The 24,529-nt window shown below is 45.1% G+C and overlaps 1 protein-coding gene across 1 annotated transcript in view; it reads right to left on the minus strand.

Moving 5' to 3' along the window:
* Positions 1 to 24,529, minus strand: part of SMTN (smoothelin) — a 269,740-nt gene that overhangs the window by 106,671 nt on the left and 138,540 nt on the right. Inside the window, exons 6-7 of the mRNA XM_082260465.1 lie at positions 21,320 to 21,419; positions 5,827 to 6,146 (exon numbers count right to left, since the gene is read on the minus strand). Of these exons, the coding sequence (XP_082116591.1) occupies positions 5,827 to 6,146; positions 21,320 to 21,419 (420 nt within the window). The remainder of the gene's footprint in view (positions 1 to 5,826; positions 6,147 to 21,319; positions 21,420 to 24,529) is intronic.

Here is a 24,529-nt window from a genome sequence, read left to right on the forward strand (position 1 = left end):
AGCTATGAACCAAGAGACATGTATATTAAAAAAGAATAGCGCACACATGCAAAAGAAACTACCAAATTTGAAGACAATCCATAAATAAAAATGGGGATTTGGTCCCACCATATGGCCATATAGTGCTCAAGCCCACTACTGCGTCAAAGTACCCCATTATCAGTGGGTCCTACACTAACCACGAGAAAGCGATGAATCCAGCCTTTCTAACCCTTGGAGAGTCCCCTGCAGTGCATTTGCACATCTTTCCCAGCAAGGAGTGTTATCTCCAAGGGTTAGAAAGGCTGGATTCATCTCTTTCTCATGGTTAGTGTAGGACCCACTGATAATGGGGTACTTTGACGCAGTAGTGGGCTTGAGCACTATATGGCCATATGGTGGGACCAAATCCCCATTTTTATTTATGGATTGTCTTCAAATTTGGTAGTTGGTACACTGGTAAAAACATTTGTTTTTATCAAGTTGCTATGGGGTAAGTTCTGCTTTAATGTAGAAGAAATAAAGCAGGTCTATGCTGCATTAAAAATGTTATTTTAGGCCCTGTTCACACCTGTGCGTTTTACATGTGTTTTGGGTGTGATGCATTATAAAAGAAAAATTCTGCTTTCTGCATCTTTGAAGTGCTTTCATCAGAACAGGTTATCTAGAGTTCAATGGCAATGCACCTGAAGCACACTGCACAGATGTGAACTCAGCCTTAGCCTCCGTTCATATCAGGTCGATGTGACATGTCAAATCGCATGCCAAAAATCGAGCCTATGGCTGGCAACGGCACTGTCTGAATCAGTGTGCGACGCAGACTTTGCGGTGCCACACCGATTCCCAAAAGGATTTCCTGCACTACTTTTTGCAACTTCGGGGGCAATTTCAATAGACATCTGTGCATGAACCCGCATAGATATCTTTTAAATCGCCCCTGAAGTTGGACTGAAATGCGGGTATGAAATTGAGAGAGTTCAGCTGCACGATTTCAAACCTGCCCTCAGTGTGAATGAGGGCTTAAAACGCAAACTTAAATTTCCAAAAACTGTGCCCAAAAAAAGCAGGCAGAGGATAAATAGCCAATCACCAGTATTGCCTGTGGACTCGTCACAGTTCTATTACTCACGGTCTCTCATGGTCTAGCAGATGCAGAAGTGCCTTCTATCTCACACTGCAGATAAACAGCTACGAGGCTGCAGGACAAGAGATTCTAGGCAACCTCACAAACCAGAAAAAGCACGATATTTCAAGAGGAAAAAAAAAGTTCATTTTTCTGGGTACAGCTTATGTACAACTAACATTTCCTAATATTTGCTAGAACAGAGGTCTTCAAACTACGGCCCTCCAGTTGTTCAGGAACTACAATTCCCATCATGCCTAGTCATGTCTGTGAATGTCAGTTTTACAATGCCTCATGGGATGTGTAGTTCCACAACAGCTGCAGGGCCGTAGTTTGAGAATCCCTGTGCTAGAACATAAAGACATCTAAAATTTATTTCATTTCCACCTTTAGTTTAAACTTCCAATCCTATCTCGTATGTATCAAATGTATAAGATCACATTATCCTGTTTGAATTTCCCTGCAGGCCCCACTAGACAGACAATCTGTCACACAAAATAGCATCAGACTTTTTTTATAGGACATAAATTGGCGTGTAGTAGTGCTTCTATGCCATTATTACTATCTAAAAGCACAGAAAAAAGGCGAGTGTAAACAGGTGTTTAACAATGTTCCATACTGAGCAGGACCTTTAATTTGATCGGTTAGTGAGAAACAAACTGCTTAGGTGTTTAAAGTGTGTTTCATTATAGCATGACTTTCTGAAAGTATCATACTGCACAGTGGTACAATGCTGCCACCTGCTGGACAAAAAAGGTTATTCACCAGCAATGTATGTCCTTCGCAGAACTGAGAGCTATTTTATTTATATAGAAAACTATAATTTTTTTTTATTTATTTATACCAGGGAAACTGGTAACAATGAATGAAACATTTCAGTAAATAAAAGCTAAACAAAAATGTCCTTTATTGCATCTTAAGCCTAATGCTAAGATGTGATGGCTCCACTAGATTTGTTTTTTAGCCTTTTCCCCTTTTCACCTGTTGATCCTGCCAGTAAGTCTTATTTTTTACTTCCTTTAACAGTCCAAGCTATACAATCGAAAGTGGCAGTTACCACTGAAAGGGGACACTTACAATGGTCAGCTTTTATTGTTTTATGTAAAACCTTTATACCAGAAGAAATATAAACTTGTAACTGCTTAAAAGTGTTAGCTGAAGTTACTACGCCATTGAACACCACATTCTCTTGACAAGCTGTGACTACATCGCTCTTCCATAAATAGTGGAAAATCAAGTGTAGACATCTTAGGATAGGAAGTGTGTTACTGATCAGGTGAAAATAGAGGGAAAAATTAAAAAGAGGAAACGAATGCAGCCACCACATCTAAAGATTTGCAAGTTGCAATATATTACATTTTATTTTAGTAAGGTTTTTTTTTTTTTAAAGTGGGTACTGGTAAAAAAAAAAAAAAAAAAAAGTTAAACTGTTTCCTTGATTGTTGAATAAGTAGCATAATGTAAATGGTTTCTGCCCCTTTCCTTTCTTACACTGTATAGCATTTGCTACTTCAATAAAGTCATGATATAATGAATTGCTCTGCTGCCATCAGCTGCTCATGACTGTGAGAGCCTAGATTTACCTTACAGGTCACTTTATTCAAAATAAGGCTCCCCTGAAAGAATTCACATTGCAAGTGAGCGTAAAACAGGTAAATGACAGGTCCTGAAAATGTACAATAATATGAAAATATTAAAAACACTAAAAATTTAATTGACCATAAATCACACGTCATCTTTATTTACTTTGTAAGCCCTTAAGCTTACCATAAACCCTTCCTCCTTCCAGAGAAAGAACCCCCTCCTTCCGCCTCTGTGAGAATACCCTGATCAGTGGCTGCAGCTGCTGATCCATGAAACATTTTCCAACATGTCCCTTTCACAGAAGTTGAACAAACAATCGACTTTTATTGAGCAGAGAAATCCACACACTAACCTAAATTCAGCCAGTTCCTGCTTGACCAGACAAATTTTGATGTGTGTATGGCCAGCTTTAAAGTCATCATGTAGAAGACAATGCTGTCCTCACTTGCTCTCCACTGTGTGTGGACAGCAGAGGACAGGCAAGTTGGGGATCTGAGGCTGGCTTATGAAGAACCCAACATTGCAAGTAATTTGTGTGATTAAGGCTCGGTTCACACTGAGGCGACACGACTCCTTACTACTTCGGGGGCGACTTGTGCATTACCAAGCACCACAACTTCGGAGCAACTTGCATGGACTTCACATAATGGAAGTCTATGCAAGTCGCTCCGAGGTCGCCCCGAAGTAGTACAGGACCCTTTTTCTAAGTCGGAGCGACTTGTGTCGCTCCTATTAGAACGGGTCCTGTAGCAGTCAATGGACCGCGAGGGAGTGCGACTTGTCAGGCTGACAAGTCGCCTGACAAGTCGCGCTAGTGTGAACCGACTCTAAAAGTAACCTTAGCCTGGGGTCCCCCTCCCCCTTTTCTCTTTTTGTTTTTTTTACAGTGGTGCTGAAGCTCGGCTTCCAGATCCTGATTTGGTGCTGCCGTTTCCTGGGTCAGTTCACTGACATGAGGTGATTAAAGCAGAACTTCACCCAAAAGGGGAAATCCTGCTGTTCCTCCTCCTCCCCCCTACTCTATTAAATTTGGCACTTTTTTGGGGGGGGGTACCCTCCCCCATTTCCACTCAGATCACCTAGGCTACTCCTCTCTTCACCCTACCTGCTTGCAATCCTCTGGGACACATGACAGGTCCCACATGGCTGCAGGATCATTTATAAAGTGCAGCTCATACACAAGAGCAGCCGGCAAAAAACCCGCAAGAAAACACAGTCAGCTGACCACAGTTAAGATGTCGTTGCCGAGGACTGAAGGCGGTTAAAAAAAACTGGCTCGGGTGGAGACTGTGTTGGATCCCTGGACAGGTGAGCAGCCGTTTATTTTGCAGCTACAGACTTCATTTTTACGCAGGAGACTAGAGAACCACTTTAAACTGACTCACTCTCCAATGAGGAGGCAGGAGACAGAAATGTGACACATGAACCTGCACTGCTGAACCAAAAGAGGAACCGTTTAATCTGGGAACTACCATCCCACCTGGCTGTACTCTGTGGAAATGGGTGTCAATCATAGACAGGTTAGTCTGTATAAGTATACATGCCTATGGTAGGTAACAATAGCCATACAGTATATGTATTCTCCTGTCTGCTCTATATATCAGCAAAACTTAAAATTATCTTAGCTTTAAAGTGGTTTAAAAGGCTCAAGGTTTTTTTACCTTAAAGTGGGAGTAAACTCCCATCTCTGACTTTTACGTATGGGTTAGTTTATAATAAGGCTTTCCTATAGGTACTGTAAATATCTCCTATACATGCACTGTTTAAGAGATATTTACTGAAGATGCAGCTGATGAGGTCACCAGCGCATTCACTCTGAAGGAACAGCCATCCGGGCATTTCCTTCAGAGTCCTGTGCTGTAATTGGTGGATCTGACCAGTCACATAGCGGGAGTCTCTAAACCCAGAAGGAAGACTGGGTGAAGATGGTAACGCCTGAAGCAGCGACAGCGCGACGCTGGAAGGCTTATTTTTCAGGTAAAGCCCCGTACACACGTACCGATTGTCGGCCGAAACCGTTCGGCCGCCGAATGATCGGCCGATTTTTGGCTTGTTAGTATGATGCTTCCGACAGCGCACTTTCGGCCAAACAGAATCTGTCGTGCAAGCATTAAATTTTTTGTATGCCGACACCAGAACGGCCGATTGTTCGCCAGTCAGTACAGAATTCGGCCGACAGACAGCAGATTTGCAAGACTGGGCATGCTCAGAAAAGAAAAAAGACCAGGAAAAAGTTAACCATCACATGACATCACTTCTGCAGTTGGCTGTTGTTGGCCGACAAAATTAGTGTGCAGTCTTTTGCACTTTTCAACAGACAAGACAGCCCTCGGACAAAAGACGGCCGATCGTTCGGCCGACGATCGGTACGTGTGTACGGGGCTTTAGTCTAACATAATATTCTAGTATGCGATGCATACTAGCACATTATGACATCACCTTTTATACATTCTCTTCATTAGGGTAAAAAACCTTCTGTGCCACAGGATCCCCCTAGCCTCCCTCTTATACTAACCTGAGCCCTATCTCAATCCAGAGCTGTGCATGAGAGCCACGCTGTCTGGGTCTATAAAATGTAGACAAGGCAGCGCGGGATCGAACACAGACACACACACACACACCCCCAGGAAGAAGCTTGCTATGGGGCACTTACCAAAGAGGAGGAGCCTGAAGTGCTCGCAGGGGACATTAGAAGAGGAGGATCAGAGCTACTCTGTGCAAAACCATTACACAGAGCAGGTAAATGTAACATGTAATGGTTTGAAAAAGCAAACAAAAATCAAGGCTTACAATCACTTTAAACATGGACCTAGTTGTAGGGTGTACGCAAAAGATAAAAAGTAACATTTTTGTTTTGAATAGAGCAAGGATGCATTAGACCCTCTGCCAAGTTTTTATTGCGATCTGTGCCGAGGATGTTCATACTACTGTCCTGTTGTAAAGTTTTGGCTCTGCATACACTTCAGTTAGTTCTATTTTTTTAAAGCAAAATCTTGTTCCAAATCTGTTCAACCACCATGGACTGCTCAGGCACATACATTTGATGAAAACAAAAACTGCGCCTGGATGAATTTAATTCTATTCTTATTAGAATATAGGAGGAGAAGAGTGTAGGGTAGGTAGAGAGAGGAAATAGCTACCTTATTTATCACGGATACGGTTTTGCTTTTTTCTCTAGGATCAGGCTTTTGTTCTTCTTGAGAACTCGGTTTCTGAAGGGTGATACGATTATCTGGAGGTTTCGCTTCTCTAATCTGTGTGGATGACTCCATGAACATCTCTGTACTTCCATTCTGTGAATTGTCCTCCTCAGAGTCTGTGCTGAGGTTGGAGTGCTCCGTTGTACGTGACTGCGACACATGCCCAGGTTCAGATGAGGAGGAGGAGGAGGATGAAGATGAAGATGATAACTTTTCTCTTGAGGGAGCACTTAGGAGCAGAACCATATCAGATGAAGAGTCTATAAACATAGTAAAAACACCATTATTCTATAGTAGCAATCCATCACAAACCAAGCAAATTGAATAAAAAAGGTCCAACCCCGGTCATTCTTTGCTGTCTGCGTCCTCTTAGGGAAGATTTCCCTTCACTTCCTGAGCTAGGAGACACAACAGGTAGGGGAAGGAAATCTTCACAAAACGAGGGGGATTCCACTTAGTCAGTTGTCTTTGTAGAAGGTGTTCCCATTGAAAGAGTTCCCCTCACCTGCGGTTATCAAAACCATTGTAATATTTTGGCTATTCTTGGCACTTTCCATCAATGGCGACAATATTTTCCAGGACAAGGAAAAGGTCACTCAACAATGAGAACATAGCCCACAATAACAAGATATGGTTTGGCTATATATCCACTTTAGGGTAATAAAAAAAGTAAAAAAATGGATTTTTGTAAAATCTTACCGTAAAATCCTTTTCTCTTAGCTCATCGACAGACGTAGTCCTCGGTGATACACCACCTTCGGGTTATGTTACCTCCGCAGGAGCAGGACTAGACAGGAAATTAAAAAGCTCTGGCCACACCCTAGGGGCAGTCCCAGAGGGTATATCCTCTCTCTCTCTGCCTCAGCAAATCAGTTATGTGAAAAAGCAGTGCTTAGAGAATTTAACCCAACCCAACTCCAAAACAGAGGGGCGTCTGTCGATGAGCTAAGAGAAAAGGATTTTACGGTAAGATTTTACAAAAATCCATTTTTCTCTAGCGCTCATCGACAGACGTAGTCCTCGGTGATACACCACCTTCGGGACGTCCCAGAGCAGTATCACAACTGAGGGGTGGGAAAATGGAAATCAAATCCCAATCTAGAAGGCCCAACCGGTGCCAACTAGAAGTTTACAATGCTCATCCTTAATGATGAGACTCAACCAAAAAAAGAGAAAACAATTTTTTTTTTTTTTTTTTCAAACAGAAAAAAACCCTCGAGGTAGACCACCGGTCTCCTCAAATTGCGGCCTGCAAAACCTTGCGGCCAAATGAGGCATCCGCCGATGCCGTCACATCAATTTTATAGAATTTTGTAAAGGTATGTACCGACGACCAGGTGGCCGCCTTACATACCTGGACCACTGACGCCTGATGGCGAAAGGCCCAGGAAGTACTGAGCGCTCGAGTGGAGTGCGCCCTAACAGGGAACGGAGGACTCTGACCCTTAATAGAATAAGCCTGTACCACCGTTTGTCTAATCCATTTGGCAATGGTCGCGGCAGATGCAGGCAAACCCTTTCTGGGGCCATCCGTGATCACAAAAAGTGAATCCGTCTTACGGAATGATTCCGTAGCTTTCAGGTATACCCTGATTGCCCGAACCACATCTAAGGAATGCAACGCATGTTCCCGATGATGCTTGGGCTGAGGACACAAGGAAGGTAGTACAATATCTTCATTCAGATGAAAATCTGAAACCACCTTGGGAAGAAAAGATTGCTTAGGATGAAGTACTACCTTATCCCTATGAATCACTAGGTATGGTGACTGGCATGATAATGCAGCCAGTTCTGACACCCTGCGAGCAGAAGTAATAGCCACCAAGAAGGCCACCTTCTGGGATAATGTAAGCAAGGGAATCTCCCTGATGTTTTCAAAGGGAGGTTTCTGTAGAACCGACAAAACCAAATTAAGATCCCAGAGCGGTAAGGGCGCGCGGACTGGAGGAACCAGGTGCCGCACCCCCTGGATGAAATTCCGCACCAAGGATTTGGTAGCTAAAGGCTTCTGAAAGAAGATTGCTAATGCTGAAACTTGACCCTTGATGGTGCTCAAGGCTAGCTTCTGCTCAACCCCTTGTTGCAAAAAGGCCAATATTCGAGTCACCGAATAGGTACGTGGAGGAAATCCTAAAGATTCGCACCACGCAATATAAGTCTTCCATGTGTGATAATAGACTTTGCTGGAAGTCGCTTTCCTTGCTTTAATAAGGGTAGGAATGACTGAAGTAGACAAACCTCTGTCCTTCAGTACTTGGGTCTCAATGGCCAGGCCATTAAAACCAGCGACTGTAAAGCACGAAGGTAAATTGGTCCTTGAGACCACAGACACTCCCTGAGACGAAGTTCCCACAGAACGTCTGCGACTAACATGTCCAAGTCGGCCAGGCCGGCTTGAGGAGGCCAGCCTAGAATTTCTAGGACCACTGGCGCTGATTGGATCTGAACCAGGCGTCCCTAGAGCTATCTGGCCCCGACCATCCGAGAAAGTCTGGTCGTTTTCTGTTCCCACACATTTATCAGATACCTGATAGTTATCAGGAAATGTGATCTTTTCTGGTTGAACCTCAGGGACCGAAGTCACCCGAGGAAAAGGTAAAGGAAAAGATCTTTTCAGGGAACGGTAACTACCGCTTCCTGTGGTACTTAAATGTTGGAAGGGAAGAATCGCACCGGTAGTAGTGGTTGATGCTCGATCTAATGTCCTGAATACCGGTGAAAACGTCCCCCCACCCTGAAACCGGGTGGGGGCGCACCTTCAGGCTGTGTACTCCTTTGCTTCGGGTTTGGCTGGGTTGGTCCCCTTCTTGAACCCTCCTGGAGGAGTCTTGCCTTTCCCGCTAGTACCAGCCGGGCGCCCTTTATGGGCGGTAAAGAAAGGTCCTCGCTTGTTGCGAGGTCCCTTAGCTTTTGCAGCCTGTGGCAAAAAAGTGCTCTTGCCCCCAGTGGCATCCTTAATGATTTCATCTAGGTTGGCTCCAAATAGACGATTCCCCTGAAAGGGGAGATTGGTCAAGGTCTTTTTGGAACCTAGGTCAGCTGACCAGCATTTTAACCACAGCACACGTCTGAGGATCACTGCTAACTTAGATGCATGCCCTAATAGGGGAGTAGTGTCCAAGGCTGCGTCACAGATAAACCGTAGCCCTTGTATGATCTGTTCCATCAAATCAGATGTCTCCTGGGGAATATCTTTTCCCCTAAGATCTTGGCGTACCATTTTCGCCCATTCCGTAAGTGTCTGGGAAACTAGACCAATAACGATTATTGGTCTAAATGCTGACCCTATCAGAGAAAAGATAGTGCGGGACTCTGCTTCTATCTTTCGATCCACCGGATCCTTAAAGGACGAAGTGTCCTCCACTGGAATAACCGTGGCTTTATTCAGCCTGGAAATAGGCGGATCCACGACTGGTGGTACCGTCCATTTCTTAATGATGGATTCCTCAAACGGATAGCGTCTAGCAATACGCTTGGAAATAGTAAAAGGTACGTTTAGAATGCTCCCATTCTCCTTTAATCTGATTACCAAAACATTTAGGTACAGGAAAAGCCTTCGCCGTCTTGATGGGCTTATTAGTCCCAAAAGGCCTCTCCGTTTCAGTTGCCTCTGCCGGTAAAGCCTCAAGTTTTAAGGTTTCTTGCACTGCCACAACTAGTGCGTCCACCAATGCTTCTTCCTGAATTATAGCAAGAGAAGAAGCGTCCTCCTCACTGTCTGAGGGGGCTTTACCTGGGATAACAGCCCTTGCAGAGGAACCTGCAACTGCCGTGACCATCTCTGAATCTGAGTCAGAGGTGTCAGATGGTATAGGGGTAGGCGGGGGTCGCTTCCTTGACCCCCGTCCCTGACAGGCCGCCTCCACCCGAGCCACCATAGACTCCAAAATTGCTGTAAATGACTCTATACTCTGTGCACCGGCGGGTCCCGAGGCCCCCTCGAGGGAAACAGGTGGGGGAATATGTGTGGCAGGGTCCATAATAACTCCAGTTACTTCCTGGATAATATAATTCAAAAGTAAAGAAAAAAACTTTTTTTTTTTTTCTTTTCTGACCCCCAGCGCCACAAAAAGCCCCTTAGTGTTACCTGCTTAGGGATCCCTATCGATCGAGAGAGAGAGAGATAGACCCCCAGGCTCACCACTTGATGCTCAGAGTTAAACTGCAACAGCTTACAGCGCTGTCTTGACAAACAGGAAGTCTTTTGGCTGGCTGCCCAGGAAGAAAGGAGGCGGCTCCGCCCCTCTGCACGCCTTCCGGCGCCTCCCCCAAGCTCCACGAGGTGTAGAATCACCTCAAACATGGCCGCCCCCATGCTGGAGACACGAGGCTACGCCAAAATGGCGGCTCGTGCGATCCACCAAAAAAAATGGCGGCGGCCTAAACTGAATAGCGGTGTGCTGCAGGGCACACCACACTCTCTCTGCATGGGGATATGGCGTGGTTGGCGGTACCGGCCCTGGCGGACCGCGTGGCCGTTCGGGAGGCCTGCTAAATAGCTGGAGATCTGATTTGGAAGGCAGTCTACATGTCCGTGGCTTCTGACTGGTAGGTAGCTTATACTTAACCCATAAGATTCCCAGAATGCCACAGATTACATCTTTAAAACATGTATACAATAGATTGTTAGCTCCCAAGCCAAGCCTCCTGGCTTTTGCACACATAAATCACACTCAAAGTAGGAGGATTTGTGACATGTTATAGGATAGAAAGGACTCTTTCTTACCATACAGAGAGGGGCCCGCGTTCACCACAAAACCCGTCAGGGAAAAAGGGGGAACATACTACTCACCATACCGGAACCAGGCGGGCACCAACTCCTGACAGTACCCCTCTCCACCGGGGCGGGAGGGCTGTCGACCAATACGGACGCCGTGACTCATGGTCTTTGGCGTTTCAGCGAGACGTTTAACTCGCGGGGTCAGTCCCTTAATGGGACTTTGTCGCGGCCGACCCAGCGCGGAGCTATGGCCTGCACGCGCTCGTAGGCTGAACTGGGGTGACCACCGGATCTCAACATCCAGCCCGTCGCCCAGTTCAGCTTTCTTGCTTGAAGATCTCACAGGAACACTGGAGAAAAAAGCTGTCTAAAAAAATCTTTTAAAGAAAAAAATCTTGCCAGGACCGAAGATCCCAGCAAGGTATCTAGGTCCTTACTCCTAACTAGACAGAAAATAACGGATTTGCTGAGGCAGAGAGAGAGAGGATATACCCTCTGGGACTGCCCCTAGGGTGTGGCCAGAGCTTTTTAATTTCCTGTCTAGTCCTGCTCCTGCGGAGGTAACATAACCCGAAGGTGGTGTATCACCGAGGACTACGTCTGTCGATGAGCGCTAGAGAAAAGGGGATTAACTATGTACAATAAAAGGGCAAATCCACGTAAAAACATATTTCCGTGCTGGGTGAACGAGGTCTTCACACCCCACATACTGGGTTCTGTTATCAATAGGCAATTTCTAAGTTTGTAAGCTCTTGGCTCAACCCATCTATCTCAACCTGACTATCATCTGAAACCTAAACACATTTTGTGTAATTTACACTACAGACAATGAAGCAACCCCCCCCCCCCCCCCAATAAACCTCTTTGGTTAAATAATAGATGCTTCAAATCTCTAATCTCCCCCTCCACAAGCAGACAAATGCTCTGCAGGAGAGGTTCCACTGTCAGCATTGTCTGTGTTAAATGGGAATCATGCAAATTTATTTTCTGAAACATCTATGAGCTGCTTTATGCCTCGTACACACGCAATGATTGTTGGCCGCGAATTTTCGGGCAACGTCCGATTGGCCGATTTTCGGCTTGTTAGTATGATGCTTCCGACAACCGACTGCGACTTTTCGGCCGAACAAAATCTAGTGTGCAGGCTAGCAGGCAGTCAGTACAGATTTCGGCAGACAAAAATCAGATGAGCAAGACTGGGCATGCTCAGAGAAGAAAAAACACACGGAAAGTAAACCAGCACATGACATCACTTCTGAAGTTGGTTGTTGTTGGCCGAAAAAATTTGTGTGTAGTCTAGAGCACATTTCAACCAACAAAACACAACTCTGGACAAAAGTCGGACAATCGGTCGGCCGATAATCGTTGCGTGTGTACGAGGCATTAGTCTCCTACAGCAAAAGCAGTAGGTAATTCAAGTCCTCATCCCCACTGTTAATAGCTAAATTCACCTTTCAGAACCTGTTACACCAGTATTTAGGGTGTAACATGTTCTAGTTCTCTCCCTCTCCTATTCAGTGTGACAGCGGGTGAGGGTTCTTCTCCCCACACCCGCTGTCACATTTTTAAAATGGCATTGCTGTGCAGGCAATATGTGAATGAAGAAACTATAACTCCCATTTCACACCATGGCAGATGGACTTGAAGTTTAAATGAACTGTGAGCGAGGCGATCAGCACATGCTTCGTTTCATTCACATTGCCTATAGATCTGAAAAAGGAAACCTGTACAGAGGTTTGGGTACAGAGCTGTAGGCAGTGTGTGCAGGAGCCCGACATTCCACCCACGATCGGCTTATGGCAGGTGTAATACTTTGCAGGCTTCAATGTAAAAAAAAAAAAAAAATTCACTTTTTTTAAACCTGCAAAAATGTGTGCTATTGATTTAAGGTGAACTTGGCATTTAATCTGTACAATTTAATCCTGTGTTACTAAACCATTTAACTATCTGTCAGCACCACAGCTAAATTCAATATGTTGCAAATCAGATGACCAACATTAAGGAGGTTAAATAATCACTGAGCATAAGAAAAAAAAAAAAAAAAGTCAAATAAGAGCCAAAAGCCAGACAGACAGATTTGAATCCCAACTTACAATGGCATTTTTGGAAATCTGTTGTCAGTTGATCTTGTCACAACAGGTAAACATGAAAGACAAGTTCTCCACCCTCCAAGCTGTCATCACAGCAAATTCTCTATTCATATTAGCATTTTTCAAACTCATAAAGACATTGTGCCAAAAGCAACACGTGCAACAACATCTTAATGAAGGGAAAGTACTTCATGTGAAAGACCAGCGTCATGCTGTCAAGTGTGCCAAAGATTTCCCACACTTTCATTGGACTGATGCTTACTATAAAAAGGAAGATGAAAATGTGCAAACTAAGACAACATGAACCAACCAGGATGAGTGCTGTGATTACATTTACCTTAAAGTGGAACTATAGGCAAAAAGGACATATTTGGTACAGTGCCAGGGCCAAAGTCACTTGGCAGAGCCAGCTGTGTGACACCAATGATTTTTATTGTGGTCTGCAAGAGGCATTCTGATCACCAATAAAAAGGGAAGGGAGGAAGAGGTTGGCTTTTTGTTATTCATTTTTTTTATTCCCTCTAATCCATTAACGTAAGGTGCGTTTTCTCACACAGACATCCAAAAAAAATTGGTTTTACCCCAGATGACCTGAAAATATTTTCAAGAGTACATCTGGGATAAAAACATAAAGGCTGGTTAAAGCGGTCCAGCAAAAGCGGCAGTTACAGGTGTTGGGACATACCATATAACAATGGCGGTGGTGCTTACAATGGTCAGCTTTTATTCAAATAGTTTTCACTATTTTTGTTGTGGTAACCCAACTTAAAATGTAAACTGAAATTAGAGTTTTAAGTTTTTAGTTCTCCTTTCTAAGGAATTCTAAACAAATTTACCTATGGGGTTGATTTACTAAAACTGGAGAGTGCAAAATCTGGTGCAGCTGTGGATGGTAGTTAATCGGCTTCTAACTTCGGATCGTTCAATTAAAGTAGTAGGAAATCAGGGCTCGACAAATTTGCTTGACCCCTAGGAGCCGGCTAAAAAAATTAAGAGACAGTTTTTTGACGAATGGCCGGCTTCTGTCAGAACGCCTGCCATACACACGGGCCAAATGGCCTCCAGTTTTTATGAACCGGCTGATGTTGCCCGGCATTCGACCTGTGTGTACTTGGCTTGATGGTGTGATGGGCAGTGACACATTAGGAAAGACAGTGCAGCAAGTTGGAAGCGATAAGGGATTTAGTGACTCATGCTACCTTAGGCTCCTTTCACACGTGCACCTCCGCTAAGTGGAATCCGTTTGCTCAGCAGGGATTTCTCTGCTAAACCCCGCTGAGCAGGTTGATGACAGGTCTTGTCCACTCTGCTATGCAGCTCGAACATGGACACAGTCCCGCTCTCCTCTATGGGGCATTTGAATGGAAATGGACTGCCTGTCCATTTCAATCGGATGCCATCGGAAGGATGGAAAGTAGGACCACCATCCGTCTGTTTTTTGCTAACAGGATCGGATGGCGGCAGGTGTCAGCGGACACCGGCCACTCCATATAGGAGAGTAGAGGGTCCGATCGGGTCCGCCTGAAAAACTGACAGGCGGACCTGATCAGACAGCCCATGTGAAAGGGGCCTTTGGCTGTGTGGTATGACAGGGAAGAGAATAAAAAAAAAAAAATTAAAAAATGAATTTTAATGGGAAAAAAAAAAAAGTTTCCATCTTTGTGGGGCTGTAAATGGAATGAAGGCTGTTCTGATCCGCTGCCCCACACTCCCGGTCCACTCACCGGTAAAGACAGGGAGCCAGATCAAGCCCTCAACATCTTCTCTGAGCAGTGAGAACAGGCAGGGGAAACCCTCAGCGCCGTCAGTGACTGCTTGTTGCAGCTCCGGCCACCACAAGAGGGGGCCAGTGTCTCTCTACATCGGGCCGCAAAAAGCCGCGGCCTCAATTACAGGTCGGCGTGGCGTCTTAGTCCATGGGGGGCCGCATGGGCACAACAGACATCCAAACCTGCAAAAACTAATTTCAGGGGAGTTAACACAACTAGAGGATGATCAAATGAAATGCATCAGTATTCAGGGGATTACTTCTGAGAGATATTAAAGGAAAACTAACCACCACTTCAGTGATTTGTAGTGGTCATGGTGGAAGGAGTCAGAAACACTGCACATGCTGGAATATTTACAGTTATGTGCTGGGGGGCTAGCACATGTGCACCCCTAGCACATGTGACTTACTGCTGGCTGGTCCTGCTGGTGGGGACTGCTGGCGGAGAGTGTGAGGAGCGGCGCTGGGGGAAGCATGCAGAGCCGATGCTTCCTGTATCTCGGTCTCCTCACAGTCGGAGTGCATTTGATATCACTCTGCCTTGAGAGGACGGATCCGGAACTATACAGGAAACATCTGCTCTATTCTGACAGCTGACACAGACAGCCAGGATATCGTGCGGCACTTGCGGGTGTCAGGGAGCCGCAGCCTGCATGCAGGAGAGTCTGGCACCTCGCGGGAGACTTGGGATATCTGGGACAAGACACCTGCCGCAGTGTAGCCCTAGTGCCAGGCCGTTAATTCTAGTCGCCAACATAAAAAAAGGCATATGCGCTCACCAGAGAATATGGACCCAGGTACCTTACAGTCAATAGGTCAAACGGGCCAAGTATTCTTCATAGGAGAAAGTGGCTCGATCGTAAGGGATTGTCAATCAAAATAGATCCATACACTCCTGGGTTATAATGACTTGGTCTTCCGGCATCACACCGATATACAGAAATAAGTCAAAGTACACATAGTCTAAAATTGATTAAAAAAAATGTATTCCAATGGTAAAAACAAACACTTACAGACATTCACAGGTAACCAATGGGATTTTTGACTTCCTGTAAAATCCATTTCTCTGAAGTTCTTTGATGGACTCCTGGTTTTCATAACCATTGGGTTATACTGCCCCCTACAGGAGTCGGACACTAGGCAGAAAAAAAATGCTGGCTACACCCATGGGCAGTCCCAGGGGGTACACTCCCTCTCTCTGCAATAGAGACTCAGTCTTGTAACAAGCAGTGTCAGGAGATTAAGAAATCTACAGAGGGTTGGGAGCTGTGTCAAATCAATGAACATCAGAGAAATGGATTTTACGGTAATTCAAAAATCCCATTTTCTTTTGTTCATTGGCGGCCACAGCTCCTGCGATTCATGATGACTCAGGACGTCCCAAAGCAGTGTTAAAACATGAGGGGTGGGAACAACCAAAAAATTCCCAAGGCTAAACTGTAGCCGACCAAGCAACAGGGGCTCAACCAAACAACCAGAGCCCACATGAAAACAATACACCCTCAAAGAGGATCGGTTCCTCTTAACCACTTTAGCCCCGGAAGATTTGGCTGCTCAAAGACCAGTCCCTATTTTGCGATTCGGCACTGCGTGAATTTAACGGACAATTGCGCGGTCATGCAACGCTGTACCCAAACAACATTGACGTCCTTTTTTTCCCACAAACAGATCTTTCCTTTGGTGGTATTTGATCACCTGTGGGATTTTAATTTTTTGCACAATAAAACAAAAAAAGAGCGACAATTTAGAAAAAATAAAATATTTTTCACATTTTTTTTAATATGAAATTCTCAAAAAAAAAAAATGTAAAAATCAAAGTTTAACATTTTAGACCAATTTGTTTTCTGCTGCATATTTTTGGTTAAAAAAAAAAAAAAAAAATCACAATAAGCGTTTTTTGATTGGTTTGCGCAAAAGTTATTGCGTTTACTAACTATGGGAAAGATTTATGTCATTTTTATTGTTTTTTTTTTTTACTAGTAGTGGCGGCTATCTGCGATTTTTTGCGGAACTGCGACATAGCGGCGGACAGATCGGACCCCTAACTGACATTTTTGACACTTTTGGGGGTACCAGTGACATTAGTATAGTAATCAGTGCTATAAATATGCACGGTTACTGTCAAAATGACACTGGCAGGGAAGGGGATAACTATTGGTGATCAAGGGTTAAGTGTGTCCCTAGGGGCGTGATTCTAACTGTGGGGGGCGTGGCTTGTGATGTAATCACAGACATACGATCCTACATAGCAGGATCACATAGCCTCTGTGATTACTTTAGTGAGAATGACAGACGGCTGTGTTTACATCAGCCGTCTGTCTTTCTCCCTCTGCAGCGGAAGATCGTGAGTGAACCTGACCCCCGATGGAATAGGCCTGAACCACCATCTATCTGATCCGTCTGGAAATGGTCGCAGGGGAAGCAGACAACCCTTTTCGAGGTCCATCTGTGAGCACAGCGAGTCTAAATTCCTGAAAGACTCCGTAGCTGCCAGGTACACCCTAATTGCCCGGACCACATCTAAGGCATGCAAGGCAATTTCCTTTGGATGTTTAGGCCTGGGACACCGGGAAGGCAACACAATGTCTTCATTCAAATGAAAATAAGAGACAACCTTTGGAAAGAACGAACGATGGACAGGTTGCGAAAAACCACCTTATCCCTATGAATAACCAGGTAAGGTTAATGACAGGATAACGCCGCCAGTTCCAACACCCTGCGCGTAGAAGTGATCGCCACTAAAAAGGCCACCTTCTGGAGACAACGTAAGCAGGGGAATCTCCTGAATGTTATCAAAAGGAGGCTTCTGCAGAGCTGAAAGCACCAAATTGAGATCCCAATGCGGCAATCGAGCACGCGCTGGAGGAACCAAATGTCAGACACCCTGAAGAAAGGTGTGCACCAATGAGTGTGTGGCCAAAGGTCGTTGGAAGAAGACCGCCAAAGCAGACGCCTGGTCCTGGATGGTACTCAAGGCCAATCTCTGTTCAACCCCTCCGTTGAAAGAAGGTTAAGATCCGAGCCACCGAGAAGGAACCTCAAGAGACTCACACCACACAATGCAAGTCTTCCATGTACGATGGTAGATCTTCGTAGAAGTAGATTTCCTAGCTTTCAATAGGGTAGGAATCACCAACTCCTATCCTTCAGCACCTAGCGTTCAACAGCTAAGCTGTCAAAGCCAACGACTGTAAAGCGGGATGGAAGATCGGTCCTTGGGACAAAAGATCCTTCCGGAGAGGAAGCTTCCAAGGAACTTCGGCGACCAGCCGCACCGGGATCGGCGTACCAAGTCCGGCGAGGCCAGTCTGGAGCCACTAAGATGACCGGAATCCCTTCTGTCTCGATCCTGCACAGAAGTCTCTGCAGAAGCTTGAGAGGAGGGAAAGGCGTAAATCAGCCGATCCTGACCACACAGGGCCACCAGCGCGTCTGTGGTGTCCGCCAGAGGATCTCTTGACCGAGCCACAAACCTCTGCACCTTTATGTTGAGCCGAGATGCCAACAGATCCACCTTGGGAATGCCCCACCGGAGACACAGCTGATGAAACCTCTGGATGAAGGGACCACTCCCCGTGGTCCAACGCCTACCGACTGAGAGAATCCGCCCGCCAATGTGTAAGGCAGAGAGGGCTGGAACAAACCGTTCTGCTCACCTTAGAATGCCTCCTACTTCCAAAGCCACCAGAACACTTCTTGTGCCCCCTTGAGGATGACTGGCATAAGCCACGGCATTGTCCGACTGAATGCACACTGGACAACCAACCAAGAAAAAGATCCATCCAATGATCCAGACAGTCTGATAGCTCGGAGTTTCAAGACATTGATCGGTAGTCTGGACACTTCCAGCGCTGGCATCCGTGGTGACAACTGTCTAATACAAGGGGAGGAAGGATTTTCCCAGCTGAAGCGCTGGAGAACGAAGCCACCATATCCAGGACTCCCTCGTTCCCTGACACAGCTGGATCAGAGATATTCCAGAAACTGGGGAGTCTTGTCCCATTTGGTCAGAATTTCTCTTTGCAGGGACCTCGTATGGAACTGTGCAAAACAGAACCGCCTCAAAAAAGGTAGCCACCATCAGGCCCAGCAACCGCATGCAAGTCAGGAGGGGCGACCATCTCTTGGACAGCAGGAGACGAATTGCAGCCTGCAATTCCTGAAGTTTGTCCAGAGGAAGGAGCACTCTGGCTAACGCCGAGTGCAGAGTCAGGCCCTGGTAGTCCAGCTTCGTGGACGGAACCAAAGCAGACTTCTGAAAGTTCAGAATCCAGCCAAACTCCCGCAGAGTCCACATTGTGATCTCCAGGTTGTCCACCAGAGCAGAGGGAGACTCCACTTGCAGAAGGAGATCGTCCAAGTAGCCCAGTACTGCGATCCCCCGTTGGTGTAGCAAGGCTAGCACCAGGGCGAACACTTTTGTGAAGACCCGAGGAGCAGAGGCGAGACCAAAGGGTAACGCCACAAACTGATAATGCTCCTCTCCCACAGCAAAGCTGAGAAAAACGCTGGTGACTGGCACATACTGGAATGTGAAGATAGGCATCCTTGATATCGATAAAGGCGAGGAAATCCCCCTGATGCAGGGATGCCGTTAAAGCTCGAAGGGACTTCATTCTGAACTTCTGTACCCGCACAAAGCAGTTTACAGTAATCCCCCGCTACATCGCGGTTCAGTTTTTGCGGTCCCGGTAATTCGCGTTTTTTTGTGTAATGTTATTTTACTATATAAATCATTAAAAATGAAAGATTTTTGTGTTTTTCATAGCTCTTGCTCTGTCTCTAAGTATCTTTTATGTGTTTAAATGAGTTTCTATTGTTTTAAAAGTGTGTTTAAAGACCTTAAAATGCTTCTACACGTACAGTGACAGTAAAAAATGCCTACAATGCGTTTTAATAGGGTTTTTCTATTTCGCGGAATTTCACTTTTCGCGGCTGGGTACGTAACCCCCGCAATGGAGGGGGGTTTACTGTAGCGCCTTGAGGTCCGGGATTGGATGCACTTTGCCTTCCTTCCTGGGGACTGAACAGGTTTGAGCAAAAACCCTGAAAACATTCTGAAGTCGGAACTGGGACAATCACCCCTTGAAGGAACAGGTTTGTACCGCCCCAAACAGGCCCTGTAAGCGGTCTGGGGACAGGCTCAAGTTGGAAGGAAAAAAGCTTGCCAGGAGACAAGAGCGAAACTCGATCTTGTAGCCGGACTGAATGACTTCATGGACTTTTCTTGCCTTAGGTGAGTCCACAAGTCTGGAAACCATCAAAGGACGTTCCCCCCCCATTCCCGATACGGGTGAGGGAGCGCCTTCATGTTGAAGGAGCCTTGTCCACGGATATGGAGTACCCCCAGTGGATTGTAGATCTCACAGGAAAAGTCAAGGAGGGAAAAATTTTTTTTTTTTGCCAGGACCAAAGATGACCGCAAGGAACTAGGTCCTTACACCTTACAGACACGCTGCATGCCTCTGCCAGGTGCCATAAGCATGGCAAGGAACTGGTGGCGTCTGTGCATGTGTAAGTTAGAGAGGTTTCTTTTTAAAAAGTATAGGGCTCCTCGTCCAAAGAATCATACTTACCTAGGTGCATGCAGCATCTGTCCCCTGCCAGCTCTAAGACTGAGAACTGAGTGATCAAACACAGCTGATCGCTTATTTTGCAGAGCTCCTTGAGAAGAGAGCTGGTGACTGTCAGTCAATATTCTCTGCCCTGACACCCCCCCCCCCTCCTCACTCTGCACTCACTGGAGCGCTAGTCTGTGGAGGGGGCGGGAGCGGCTGGCTCAGGCTCTCAGTGGCTCACTGAGAGGAGGAGCCAGGTGCCAGTCCAGGGCTGTGGGTGGATCCAGACCATATTGTCATGATCTTTCCCCAGCCGGCTCTGACACATCAGCAGACAGTGGGCTCTATTGAAAACAGGTCACAGGAGTGCAGAACGAACTGCATATAGGAAAAGTACAGCCAAACAAGCTTTGGCTGTACTTTTTTTTACAGGAGCTCCCACTTTTGAGGAAGAAAAAAAAAAAAAATCATTCCCATCTGGGTGATCTATGTACATTACAAGGATTTTAATGAACTTCGCTGCAGACTCCTACCTTTTGTTATTCTGAAGAAATACCCGAGTGTTTGTCTGAGTCCATGTGGAAAGTGAATCTAAATGAATCTGATGAGTCATCAGCTGTCAGCGGAGTTCCCCGACCCTTATCCGAGCACGCAGCCCAGGAAAGGGAGGGGACGAGCGAGCGCCACCCCCTTCCCCCCCAATCCTAAACCAAACCAGGCCACGTCCTTGACATGGGGGGTGTTCTGGGGCCCCGCACCCCTAAGCACCTTGTCCCCATGTGTTGATCTCCGGGTTTTAATGAAGCAAAATTCTATTGCAATAACACATTCCATTCACAGTATCATACAGCAAGATATACAACTTACAAACCTACATGGCAAATATGAAATTGTTGAAAGTTGTACGACACATCTTTTTATTGTATTATCATGGATAATGCCCTCCTGATATTGCGATTCAGGCTAATTCTATAAATCGCTCTGAAAAGTAGTAGCAGCCAATAGCAAACTCATGTCAGATCACAATACTATATAATGTAGAGGCTGCAGGTGGAGTATTACATATCCTTAAGTGCAAAGTGCACTAACCCATAGTAACCAGTCAGACAATCATATAATCCACATCCTCATATCTGTACATCATCTGGTTGAAAAAGGAACAAAAGTTGTTAGAAGGGATCTTTTAAGGTCAAAGTGTTAATAAGGGTTTGTTACATTTGTTAAAACAAAGACAGGAGAGCGGTCCTTGCAAAAATATATAGTGAGAACTGAAATAAATCCTCTTAGGACTACATACCTTCCACTGGAGAATGGCTGCTTCCATTTTGACTGCTACGGAGTTCATGGATCTGGGCCTTAATGATCTTTCTTTCTTCCAAGTCCTCTTTTTCTTGAGCCTAAGGTTATATAAAACATATGAAGTCAGAAAATGGTGTTCATTTTTCATATATGTAAAAGAAAAATATAAATGAATATACCATTCCTACCTTCCCAATCAATTACCCCTTCTATAAACAAATAAAAAGGACCATCTAGGCTAGAAATCAACACATTTAAATTCACAAATTCTAATTTTACTGTAAGCGGTTTATTTGTTTGAATCTGAAAACTCACCCCATCTAGGTATTCTTAGCCCTAACGTTTTACCCTGTATACAAAGCCAACTATTTATTTGTTTTTCAGGGCTTGGAGGGTGTCATGGATGTTTCGTCATCTCCCGGGCTGGCAGAATTCATATTAAATGTTAGTAAGAATATAATTATCCACAGACTCTTTAGAGATTATAGCTCATGGGGTAAATAGAGCTGTAAATAGAGCTGAATGCGAAGATTTATTAAATGTATTCCTCCTTCACACCTATATACTGATAATTTAATGTTCACTGAATGTTAAACCTGTCAATCTAGCCTGAGAGTACAGCAATTTAAGGGTAATTCATTTTTGTTTCAGATAGATTATAGAGGAATTCGAACATTTGTCACACATTTATTGCGGTCCTTTTTAAAGGAGATTCACCCTCTGTCAAGTTTTACACAACTACGATTCGATTTTGATCGATTTTCATTGCAATTATTCAGTGCCACTTGTCTTGGGTGTGGTTTGCATATTCAATTGGGCCAAGTCAAGCTAGAATCACAACAGGGTAGCACAGAAATCTTTTCCAAAATTGCACGTCGTTGACTTGCATTGATGTAAAGGGTACCATTGAACACAACGTGGTTTCGATTGTCAAGAAAACCTTGGTGACTAAAATTGTATCTGAAATCACACTAGTGTGAACCAGGTCTAAGAGCCAAACAAACCAGTAGATTACGTTAGGGTACTGCTAGTTTGTATTCTATTTTTTGCTGCAGGAGTCCATAGACTACTGGAGAACCTTAAAAAGAGAGGCTCACCTTATTCAGGGTGTAACATATTACAAATGTACCGGCTTCCTGCACCCCCCTGACCTGATCCCCCGTTTTGGCAGGGAGTAGGGGGGGGGGGGGGTGAATCTTCTCCCCTCTGCTCGCTGACAAAATCTAAAGAAAGTGCGTCCATGCGGGGCTCTGCCCCACCCAGCAACACGTCATTTATTCACAGTGTTCTTTGCGGCTGTTGACTTGTAGTTTTCAATAAACTACCACGGTGCTGTTGAGCGCTATGGTAGTTCATTGATTCTTCCTGTCAGTGTACGAGCAGACAGCATATACTGACAGTCTGCAGGAGACCGGCATGGCATCAGATGCTGATCGCAGGTGCAATGCTTTACAAGATCCTAAAACAAAAATCGTAAATGCACATTTTTTTACCTGCAAAATAATGTGCATTTATTATTTTTTAATAAAAAGTGAACTTATCCTTTAAAATTCACCTGATTATCAGTCTTACACTGCACTGCTAGAGAAAACACAACAGGTGGTCTGACTGTGGATATTATTACCAGCAGACTGCTGTTGGCATTAATCTTCACATTTGGAATAATCCCTGTCCTTTTGTGTGTACAATGGATTGCCAACATGTATCCATTCCTGAACAGGAGCGGGATGCCAAGGGCAAGCATTGCATGTAATGACAGGCATACAGTGTAGCAGTCCACACAACCCAGGTTTATTTGGTGTGCATTTATTTTTGCAGGAGGTGCAGAACAAAAAGTTCTACGCCAGGCTACCCATCAATCACAGGCTCAGTGCTGGTCCAGTCTCTGGCTAAGTTTTGCGGTGAAATAGATCTGGAGTAACCATTTTGGACATTTTGCCACAAAAACAGTACCATTAATATCTTGTGATTAATGGCAGAAAGTGCAAATGAAGATGAAATGACGGATTACCTCATATCTATGGTATAGTTCAGCATCTATGGTACAGTTCAGCAGGACACATCAATGTCACTTTTCTTGAAAAGCCAATTTACCCCAAAAAGCTTACAAATCCCTCATCAGTTCATTACGTACAGTATCTCACAAAAGTGAGTACACCCCTCACATTTTCGTAAATATATTATATATCTTTTCATGAGACAACACTGAAGAAATGACACTTTGCTACAATGTAAAGTAGTGAGTGTACAGCTTGTATAACCGTGTAAATTTGCTGTCCCCTCAAAATACCTCAACACACAGCCATTAATGTCTAAAACGCTGCCAACAAAAGTGAGTACACCACCAAGTAAAAATGTCCAAAGTGGGCCCAATTAACCATTTTCCCTCCCCGGTGTCATGTTACAAGGTCTCAGGTGTGAATGAGGAGCAAGTGTTAAATTTGGTGTTATTGCTCTCACTCTCTCATACTGGTCACTGGAAGTTCAACATGGCACCTCATGGCAAAGAACTCTCTGGGATCTGAAAAATGAATTGTTGCTCTACATAAAGATGGCCTAGGCTATAAGAAGATTGCCAAGACCCTGAAACTGAGCTGCAGCATGGTGGCCAAGACCATACAGCGGTTTAACAGGACAGGTTCCACTCAGAACAGGCCTCGCCATGGTAGCCCAAAGAGGTTGAGTGCGCTTGCTCAGCATCATATCCAGAGATTGTCTTTGGGAAATAGACGTATGAGTGCTGCCAGTATTGCTGCAGAGGGTGGGTGGGGGGGGGGTCAGCCTGTCAGTGCTCAGACCATACGCTGCACACTGCATCAAATTGATCTGCAGGTCTGTCGTCCCAGAAGGAAGCCTTTTCTAAAGATTATGCACAAGAAAGCCTGCAAACAGTTTGCTGAAGACAAGCAGACTAAAGACATAAATTAGAACAATGTGCTGTGGTCTGATGAGACCAAGATAAACTTATTTGGTTCAGGTGATGTCAAGCGTGTGTGGAGGCAACCAGGAGAGGAGTACAAAGACAAGCGTGTCTTGCCTACAGTCAAGCATGGTGGTGGGAGTGTCATGGTCTTGGGCTGCCGGCACTGGGGAGCTACAGTTCATTGAGGGAACCATGAATGCCAACATGTACTGTGACATACTGAAGCAAAGCATGATCCCCTCCCTTTGGAGATTGGACCGCAGAGCAGCATTCCAACATGATAAT

This window comes from Pelophylax lessonae (genome assembly GCF_965119305.1).
Source record: "Pelophylax lessonae genome assembly, chromosome: 1".
NCBI lineage: Eukaryota > Metazoa > Chordata > Amphibia > Anura > Ranidae > Pelophylax > Pelophylax lessonae.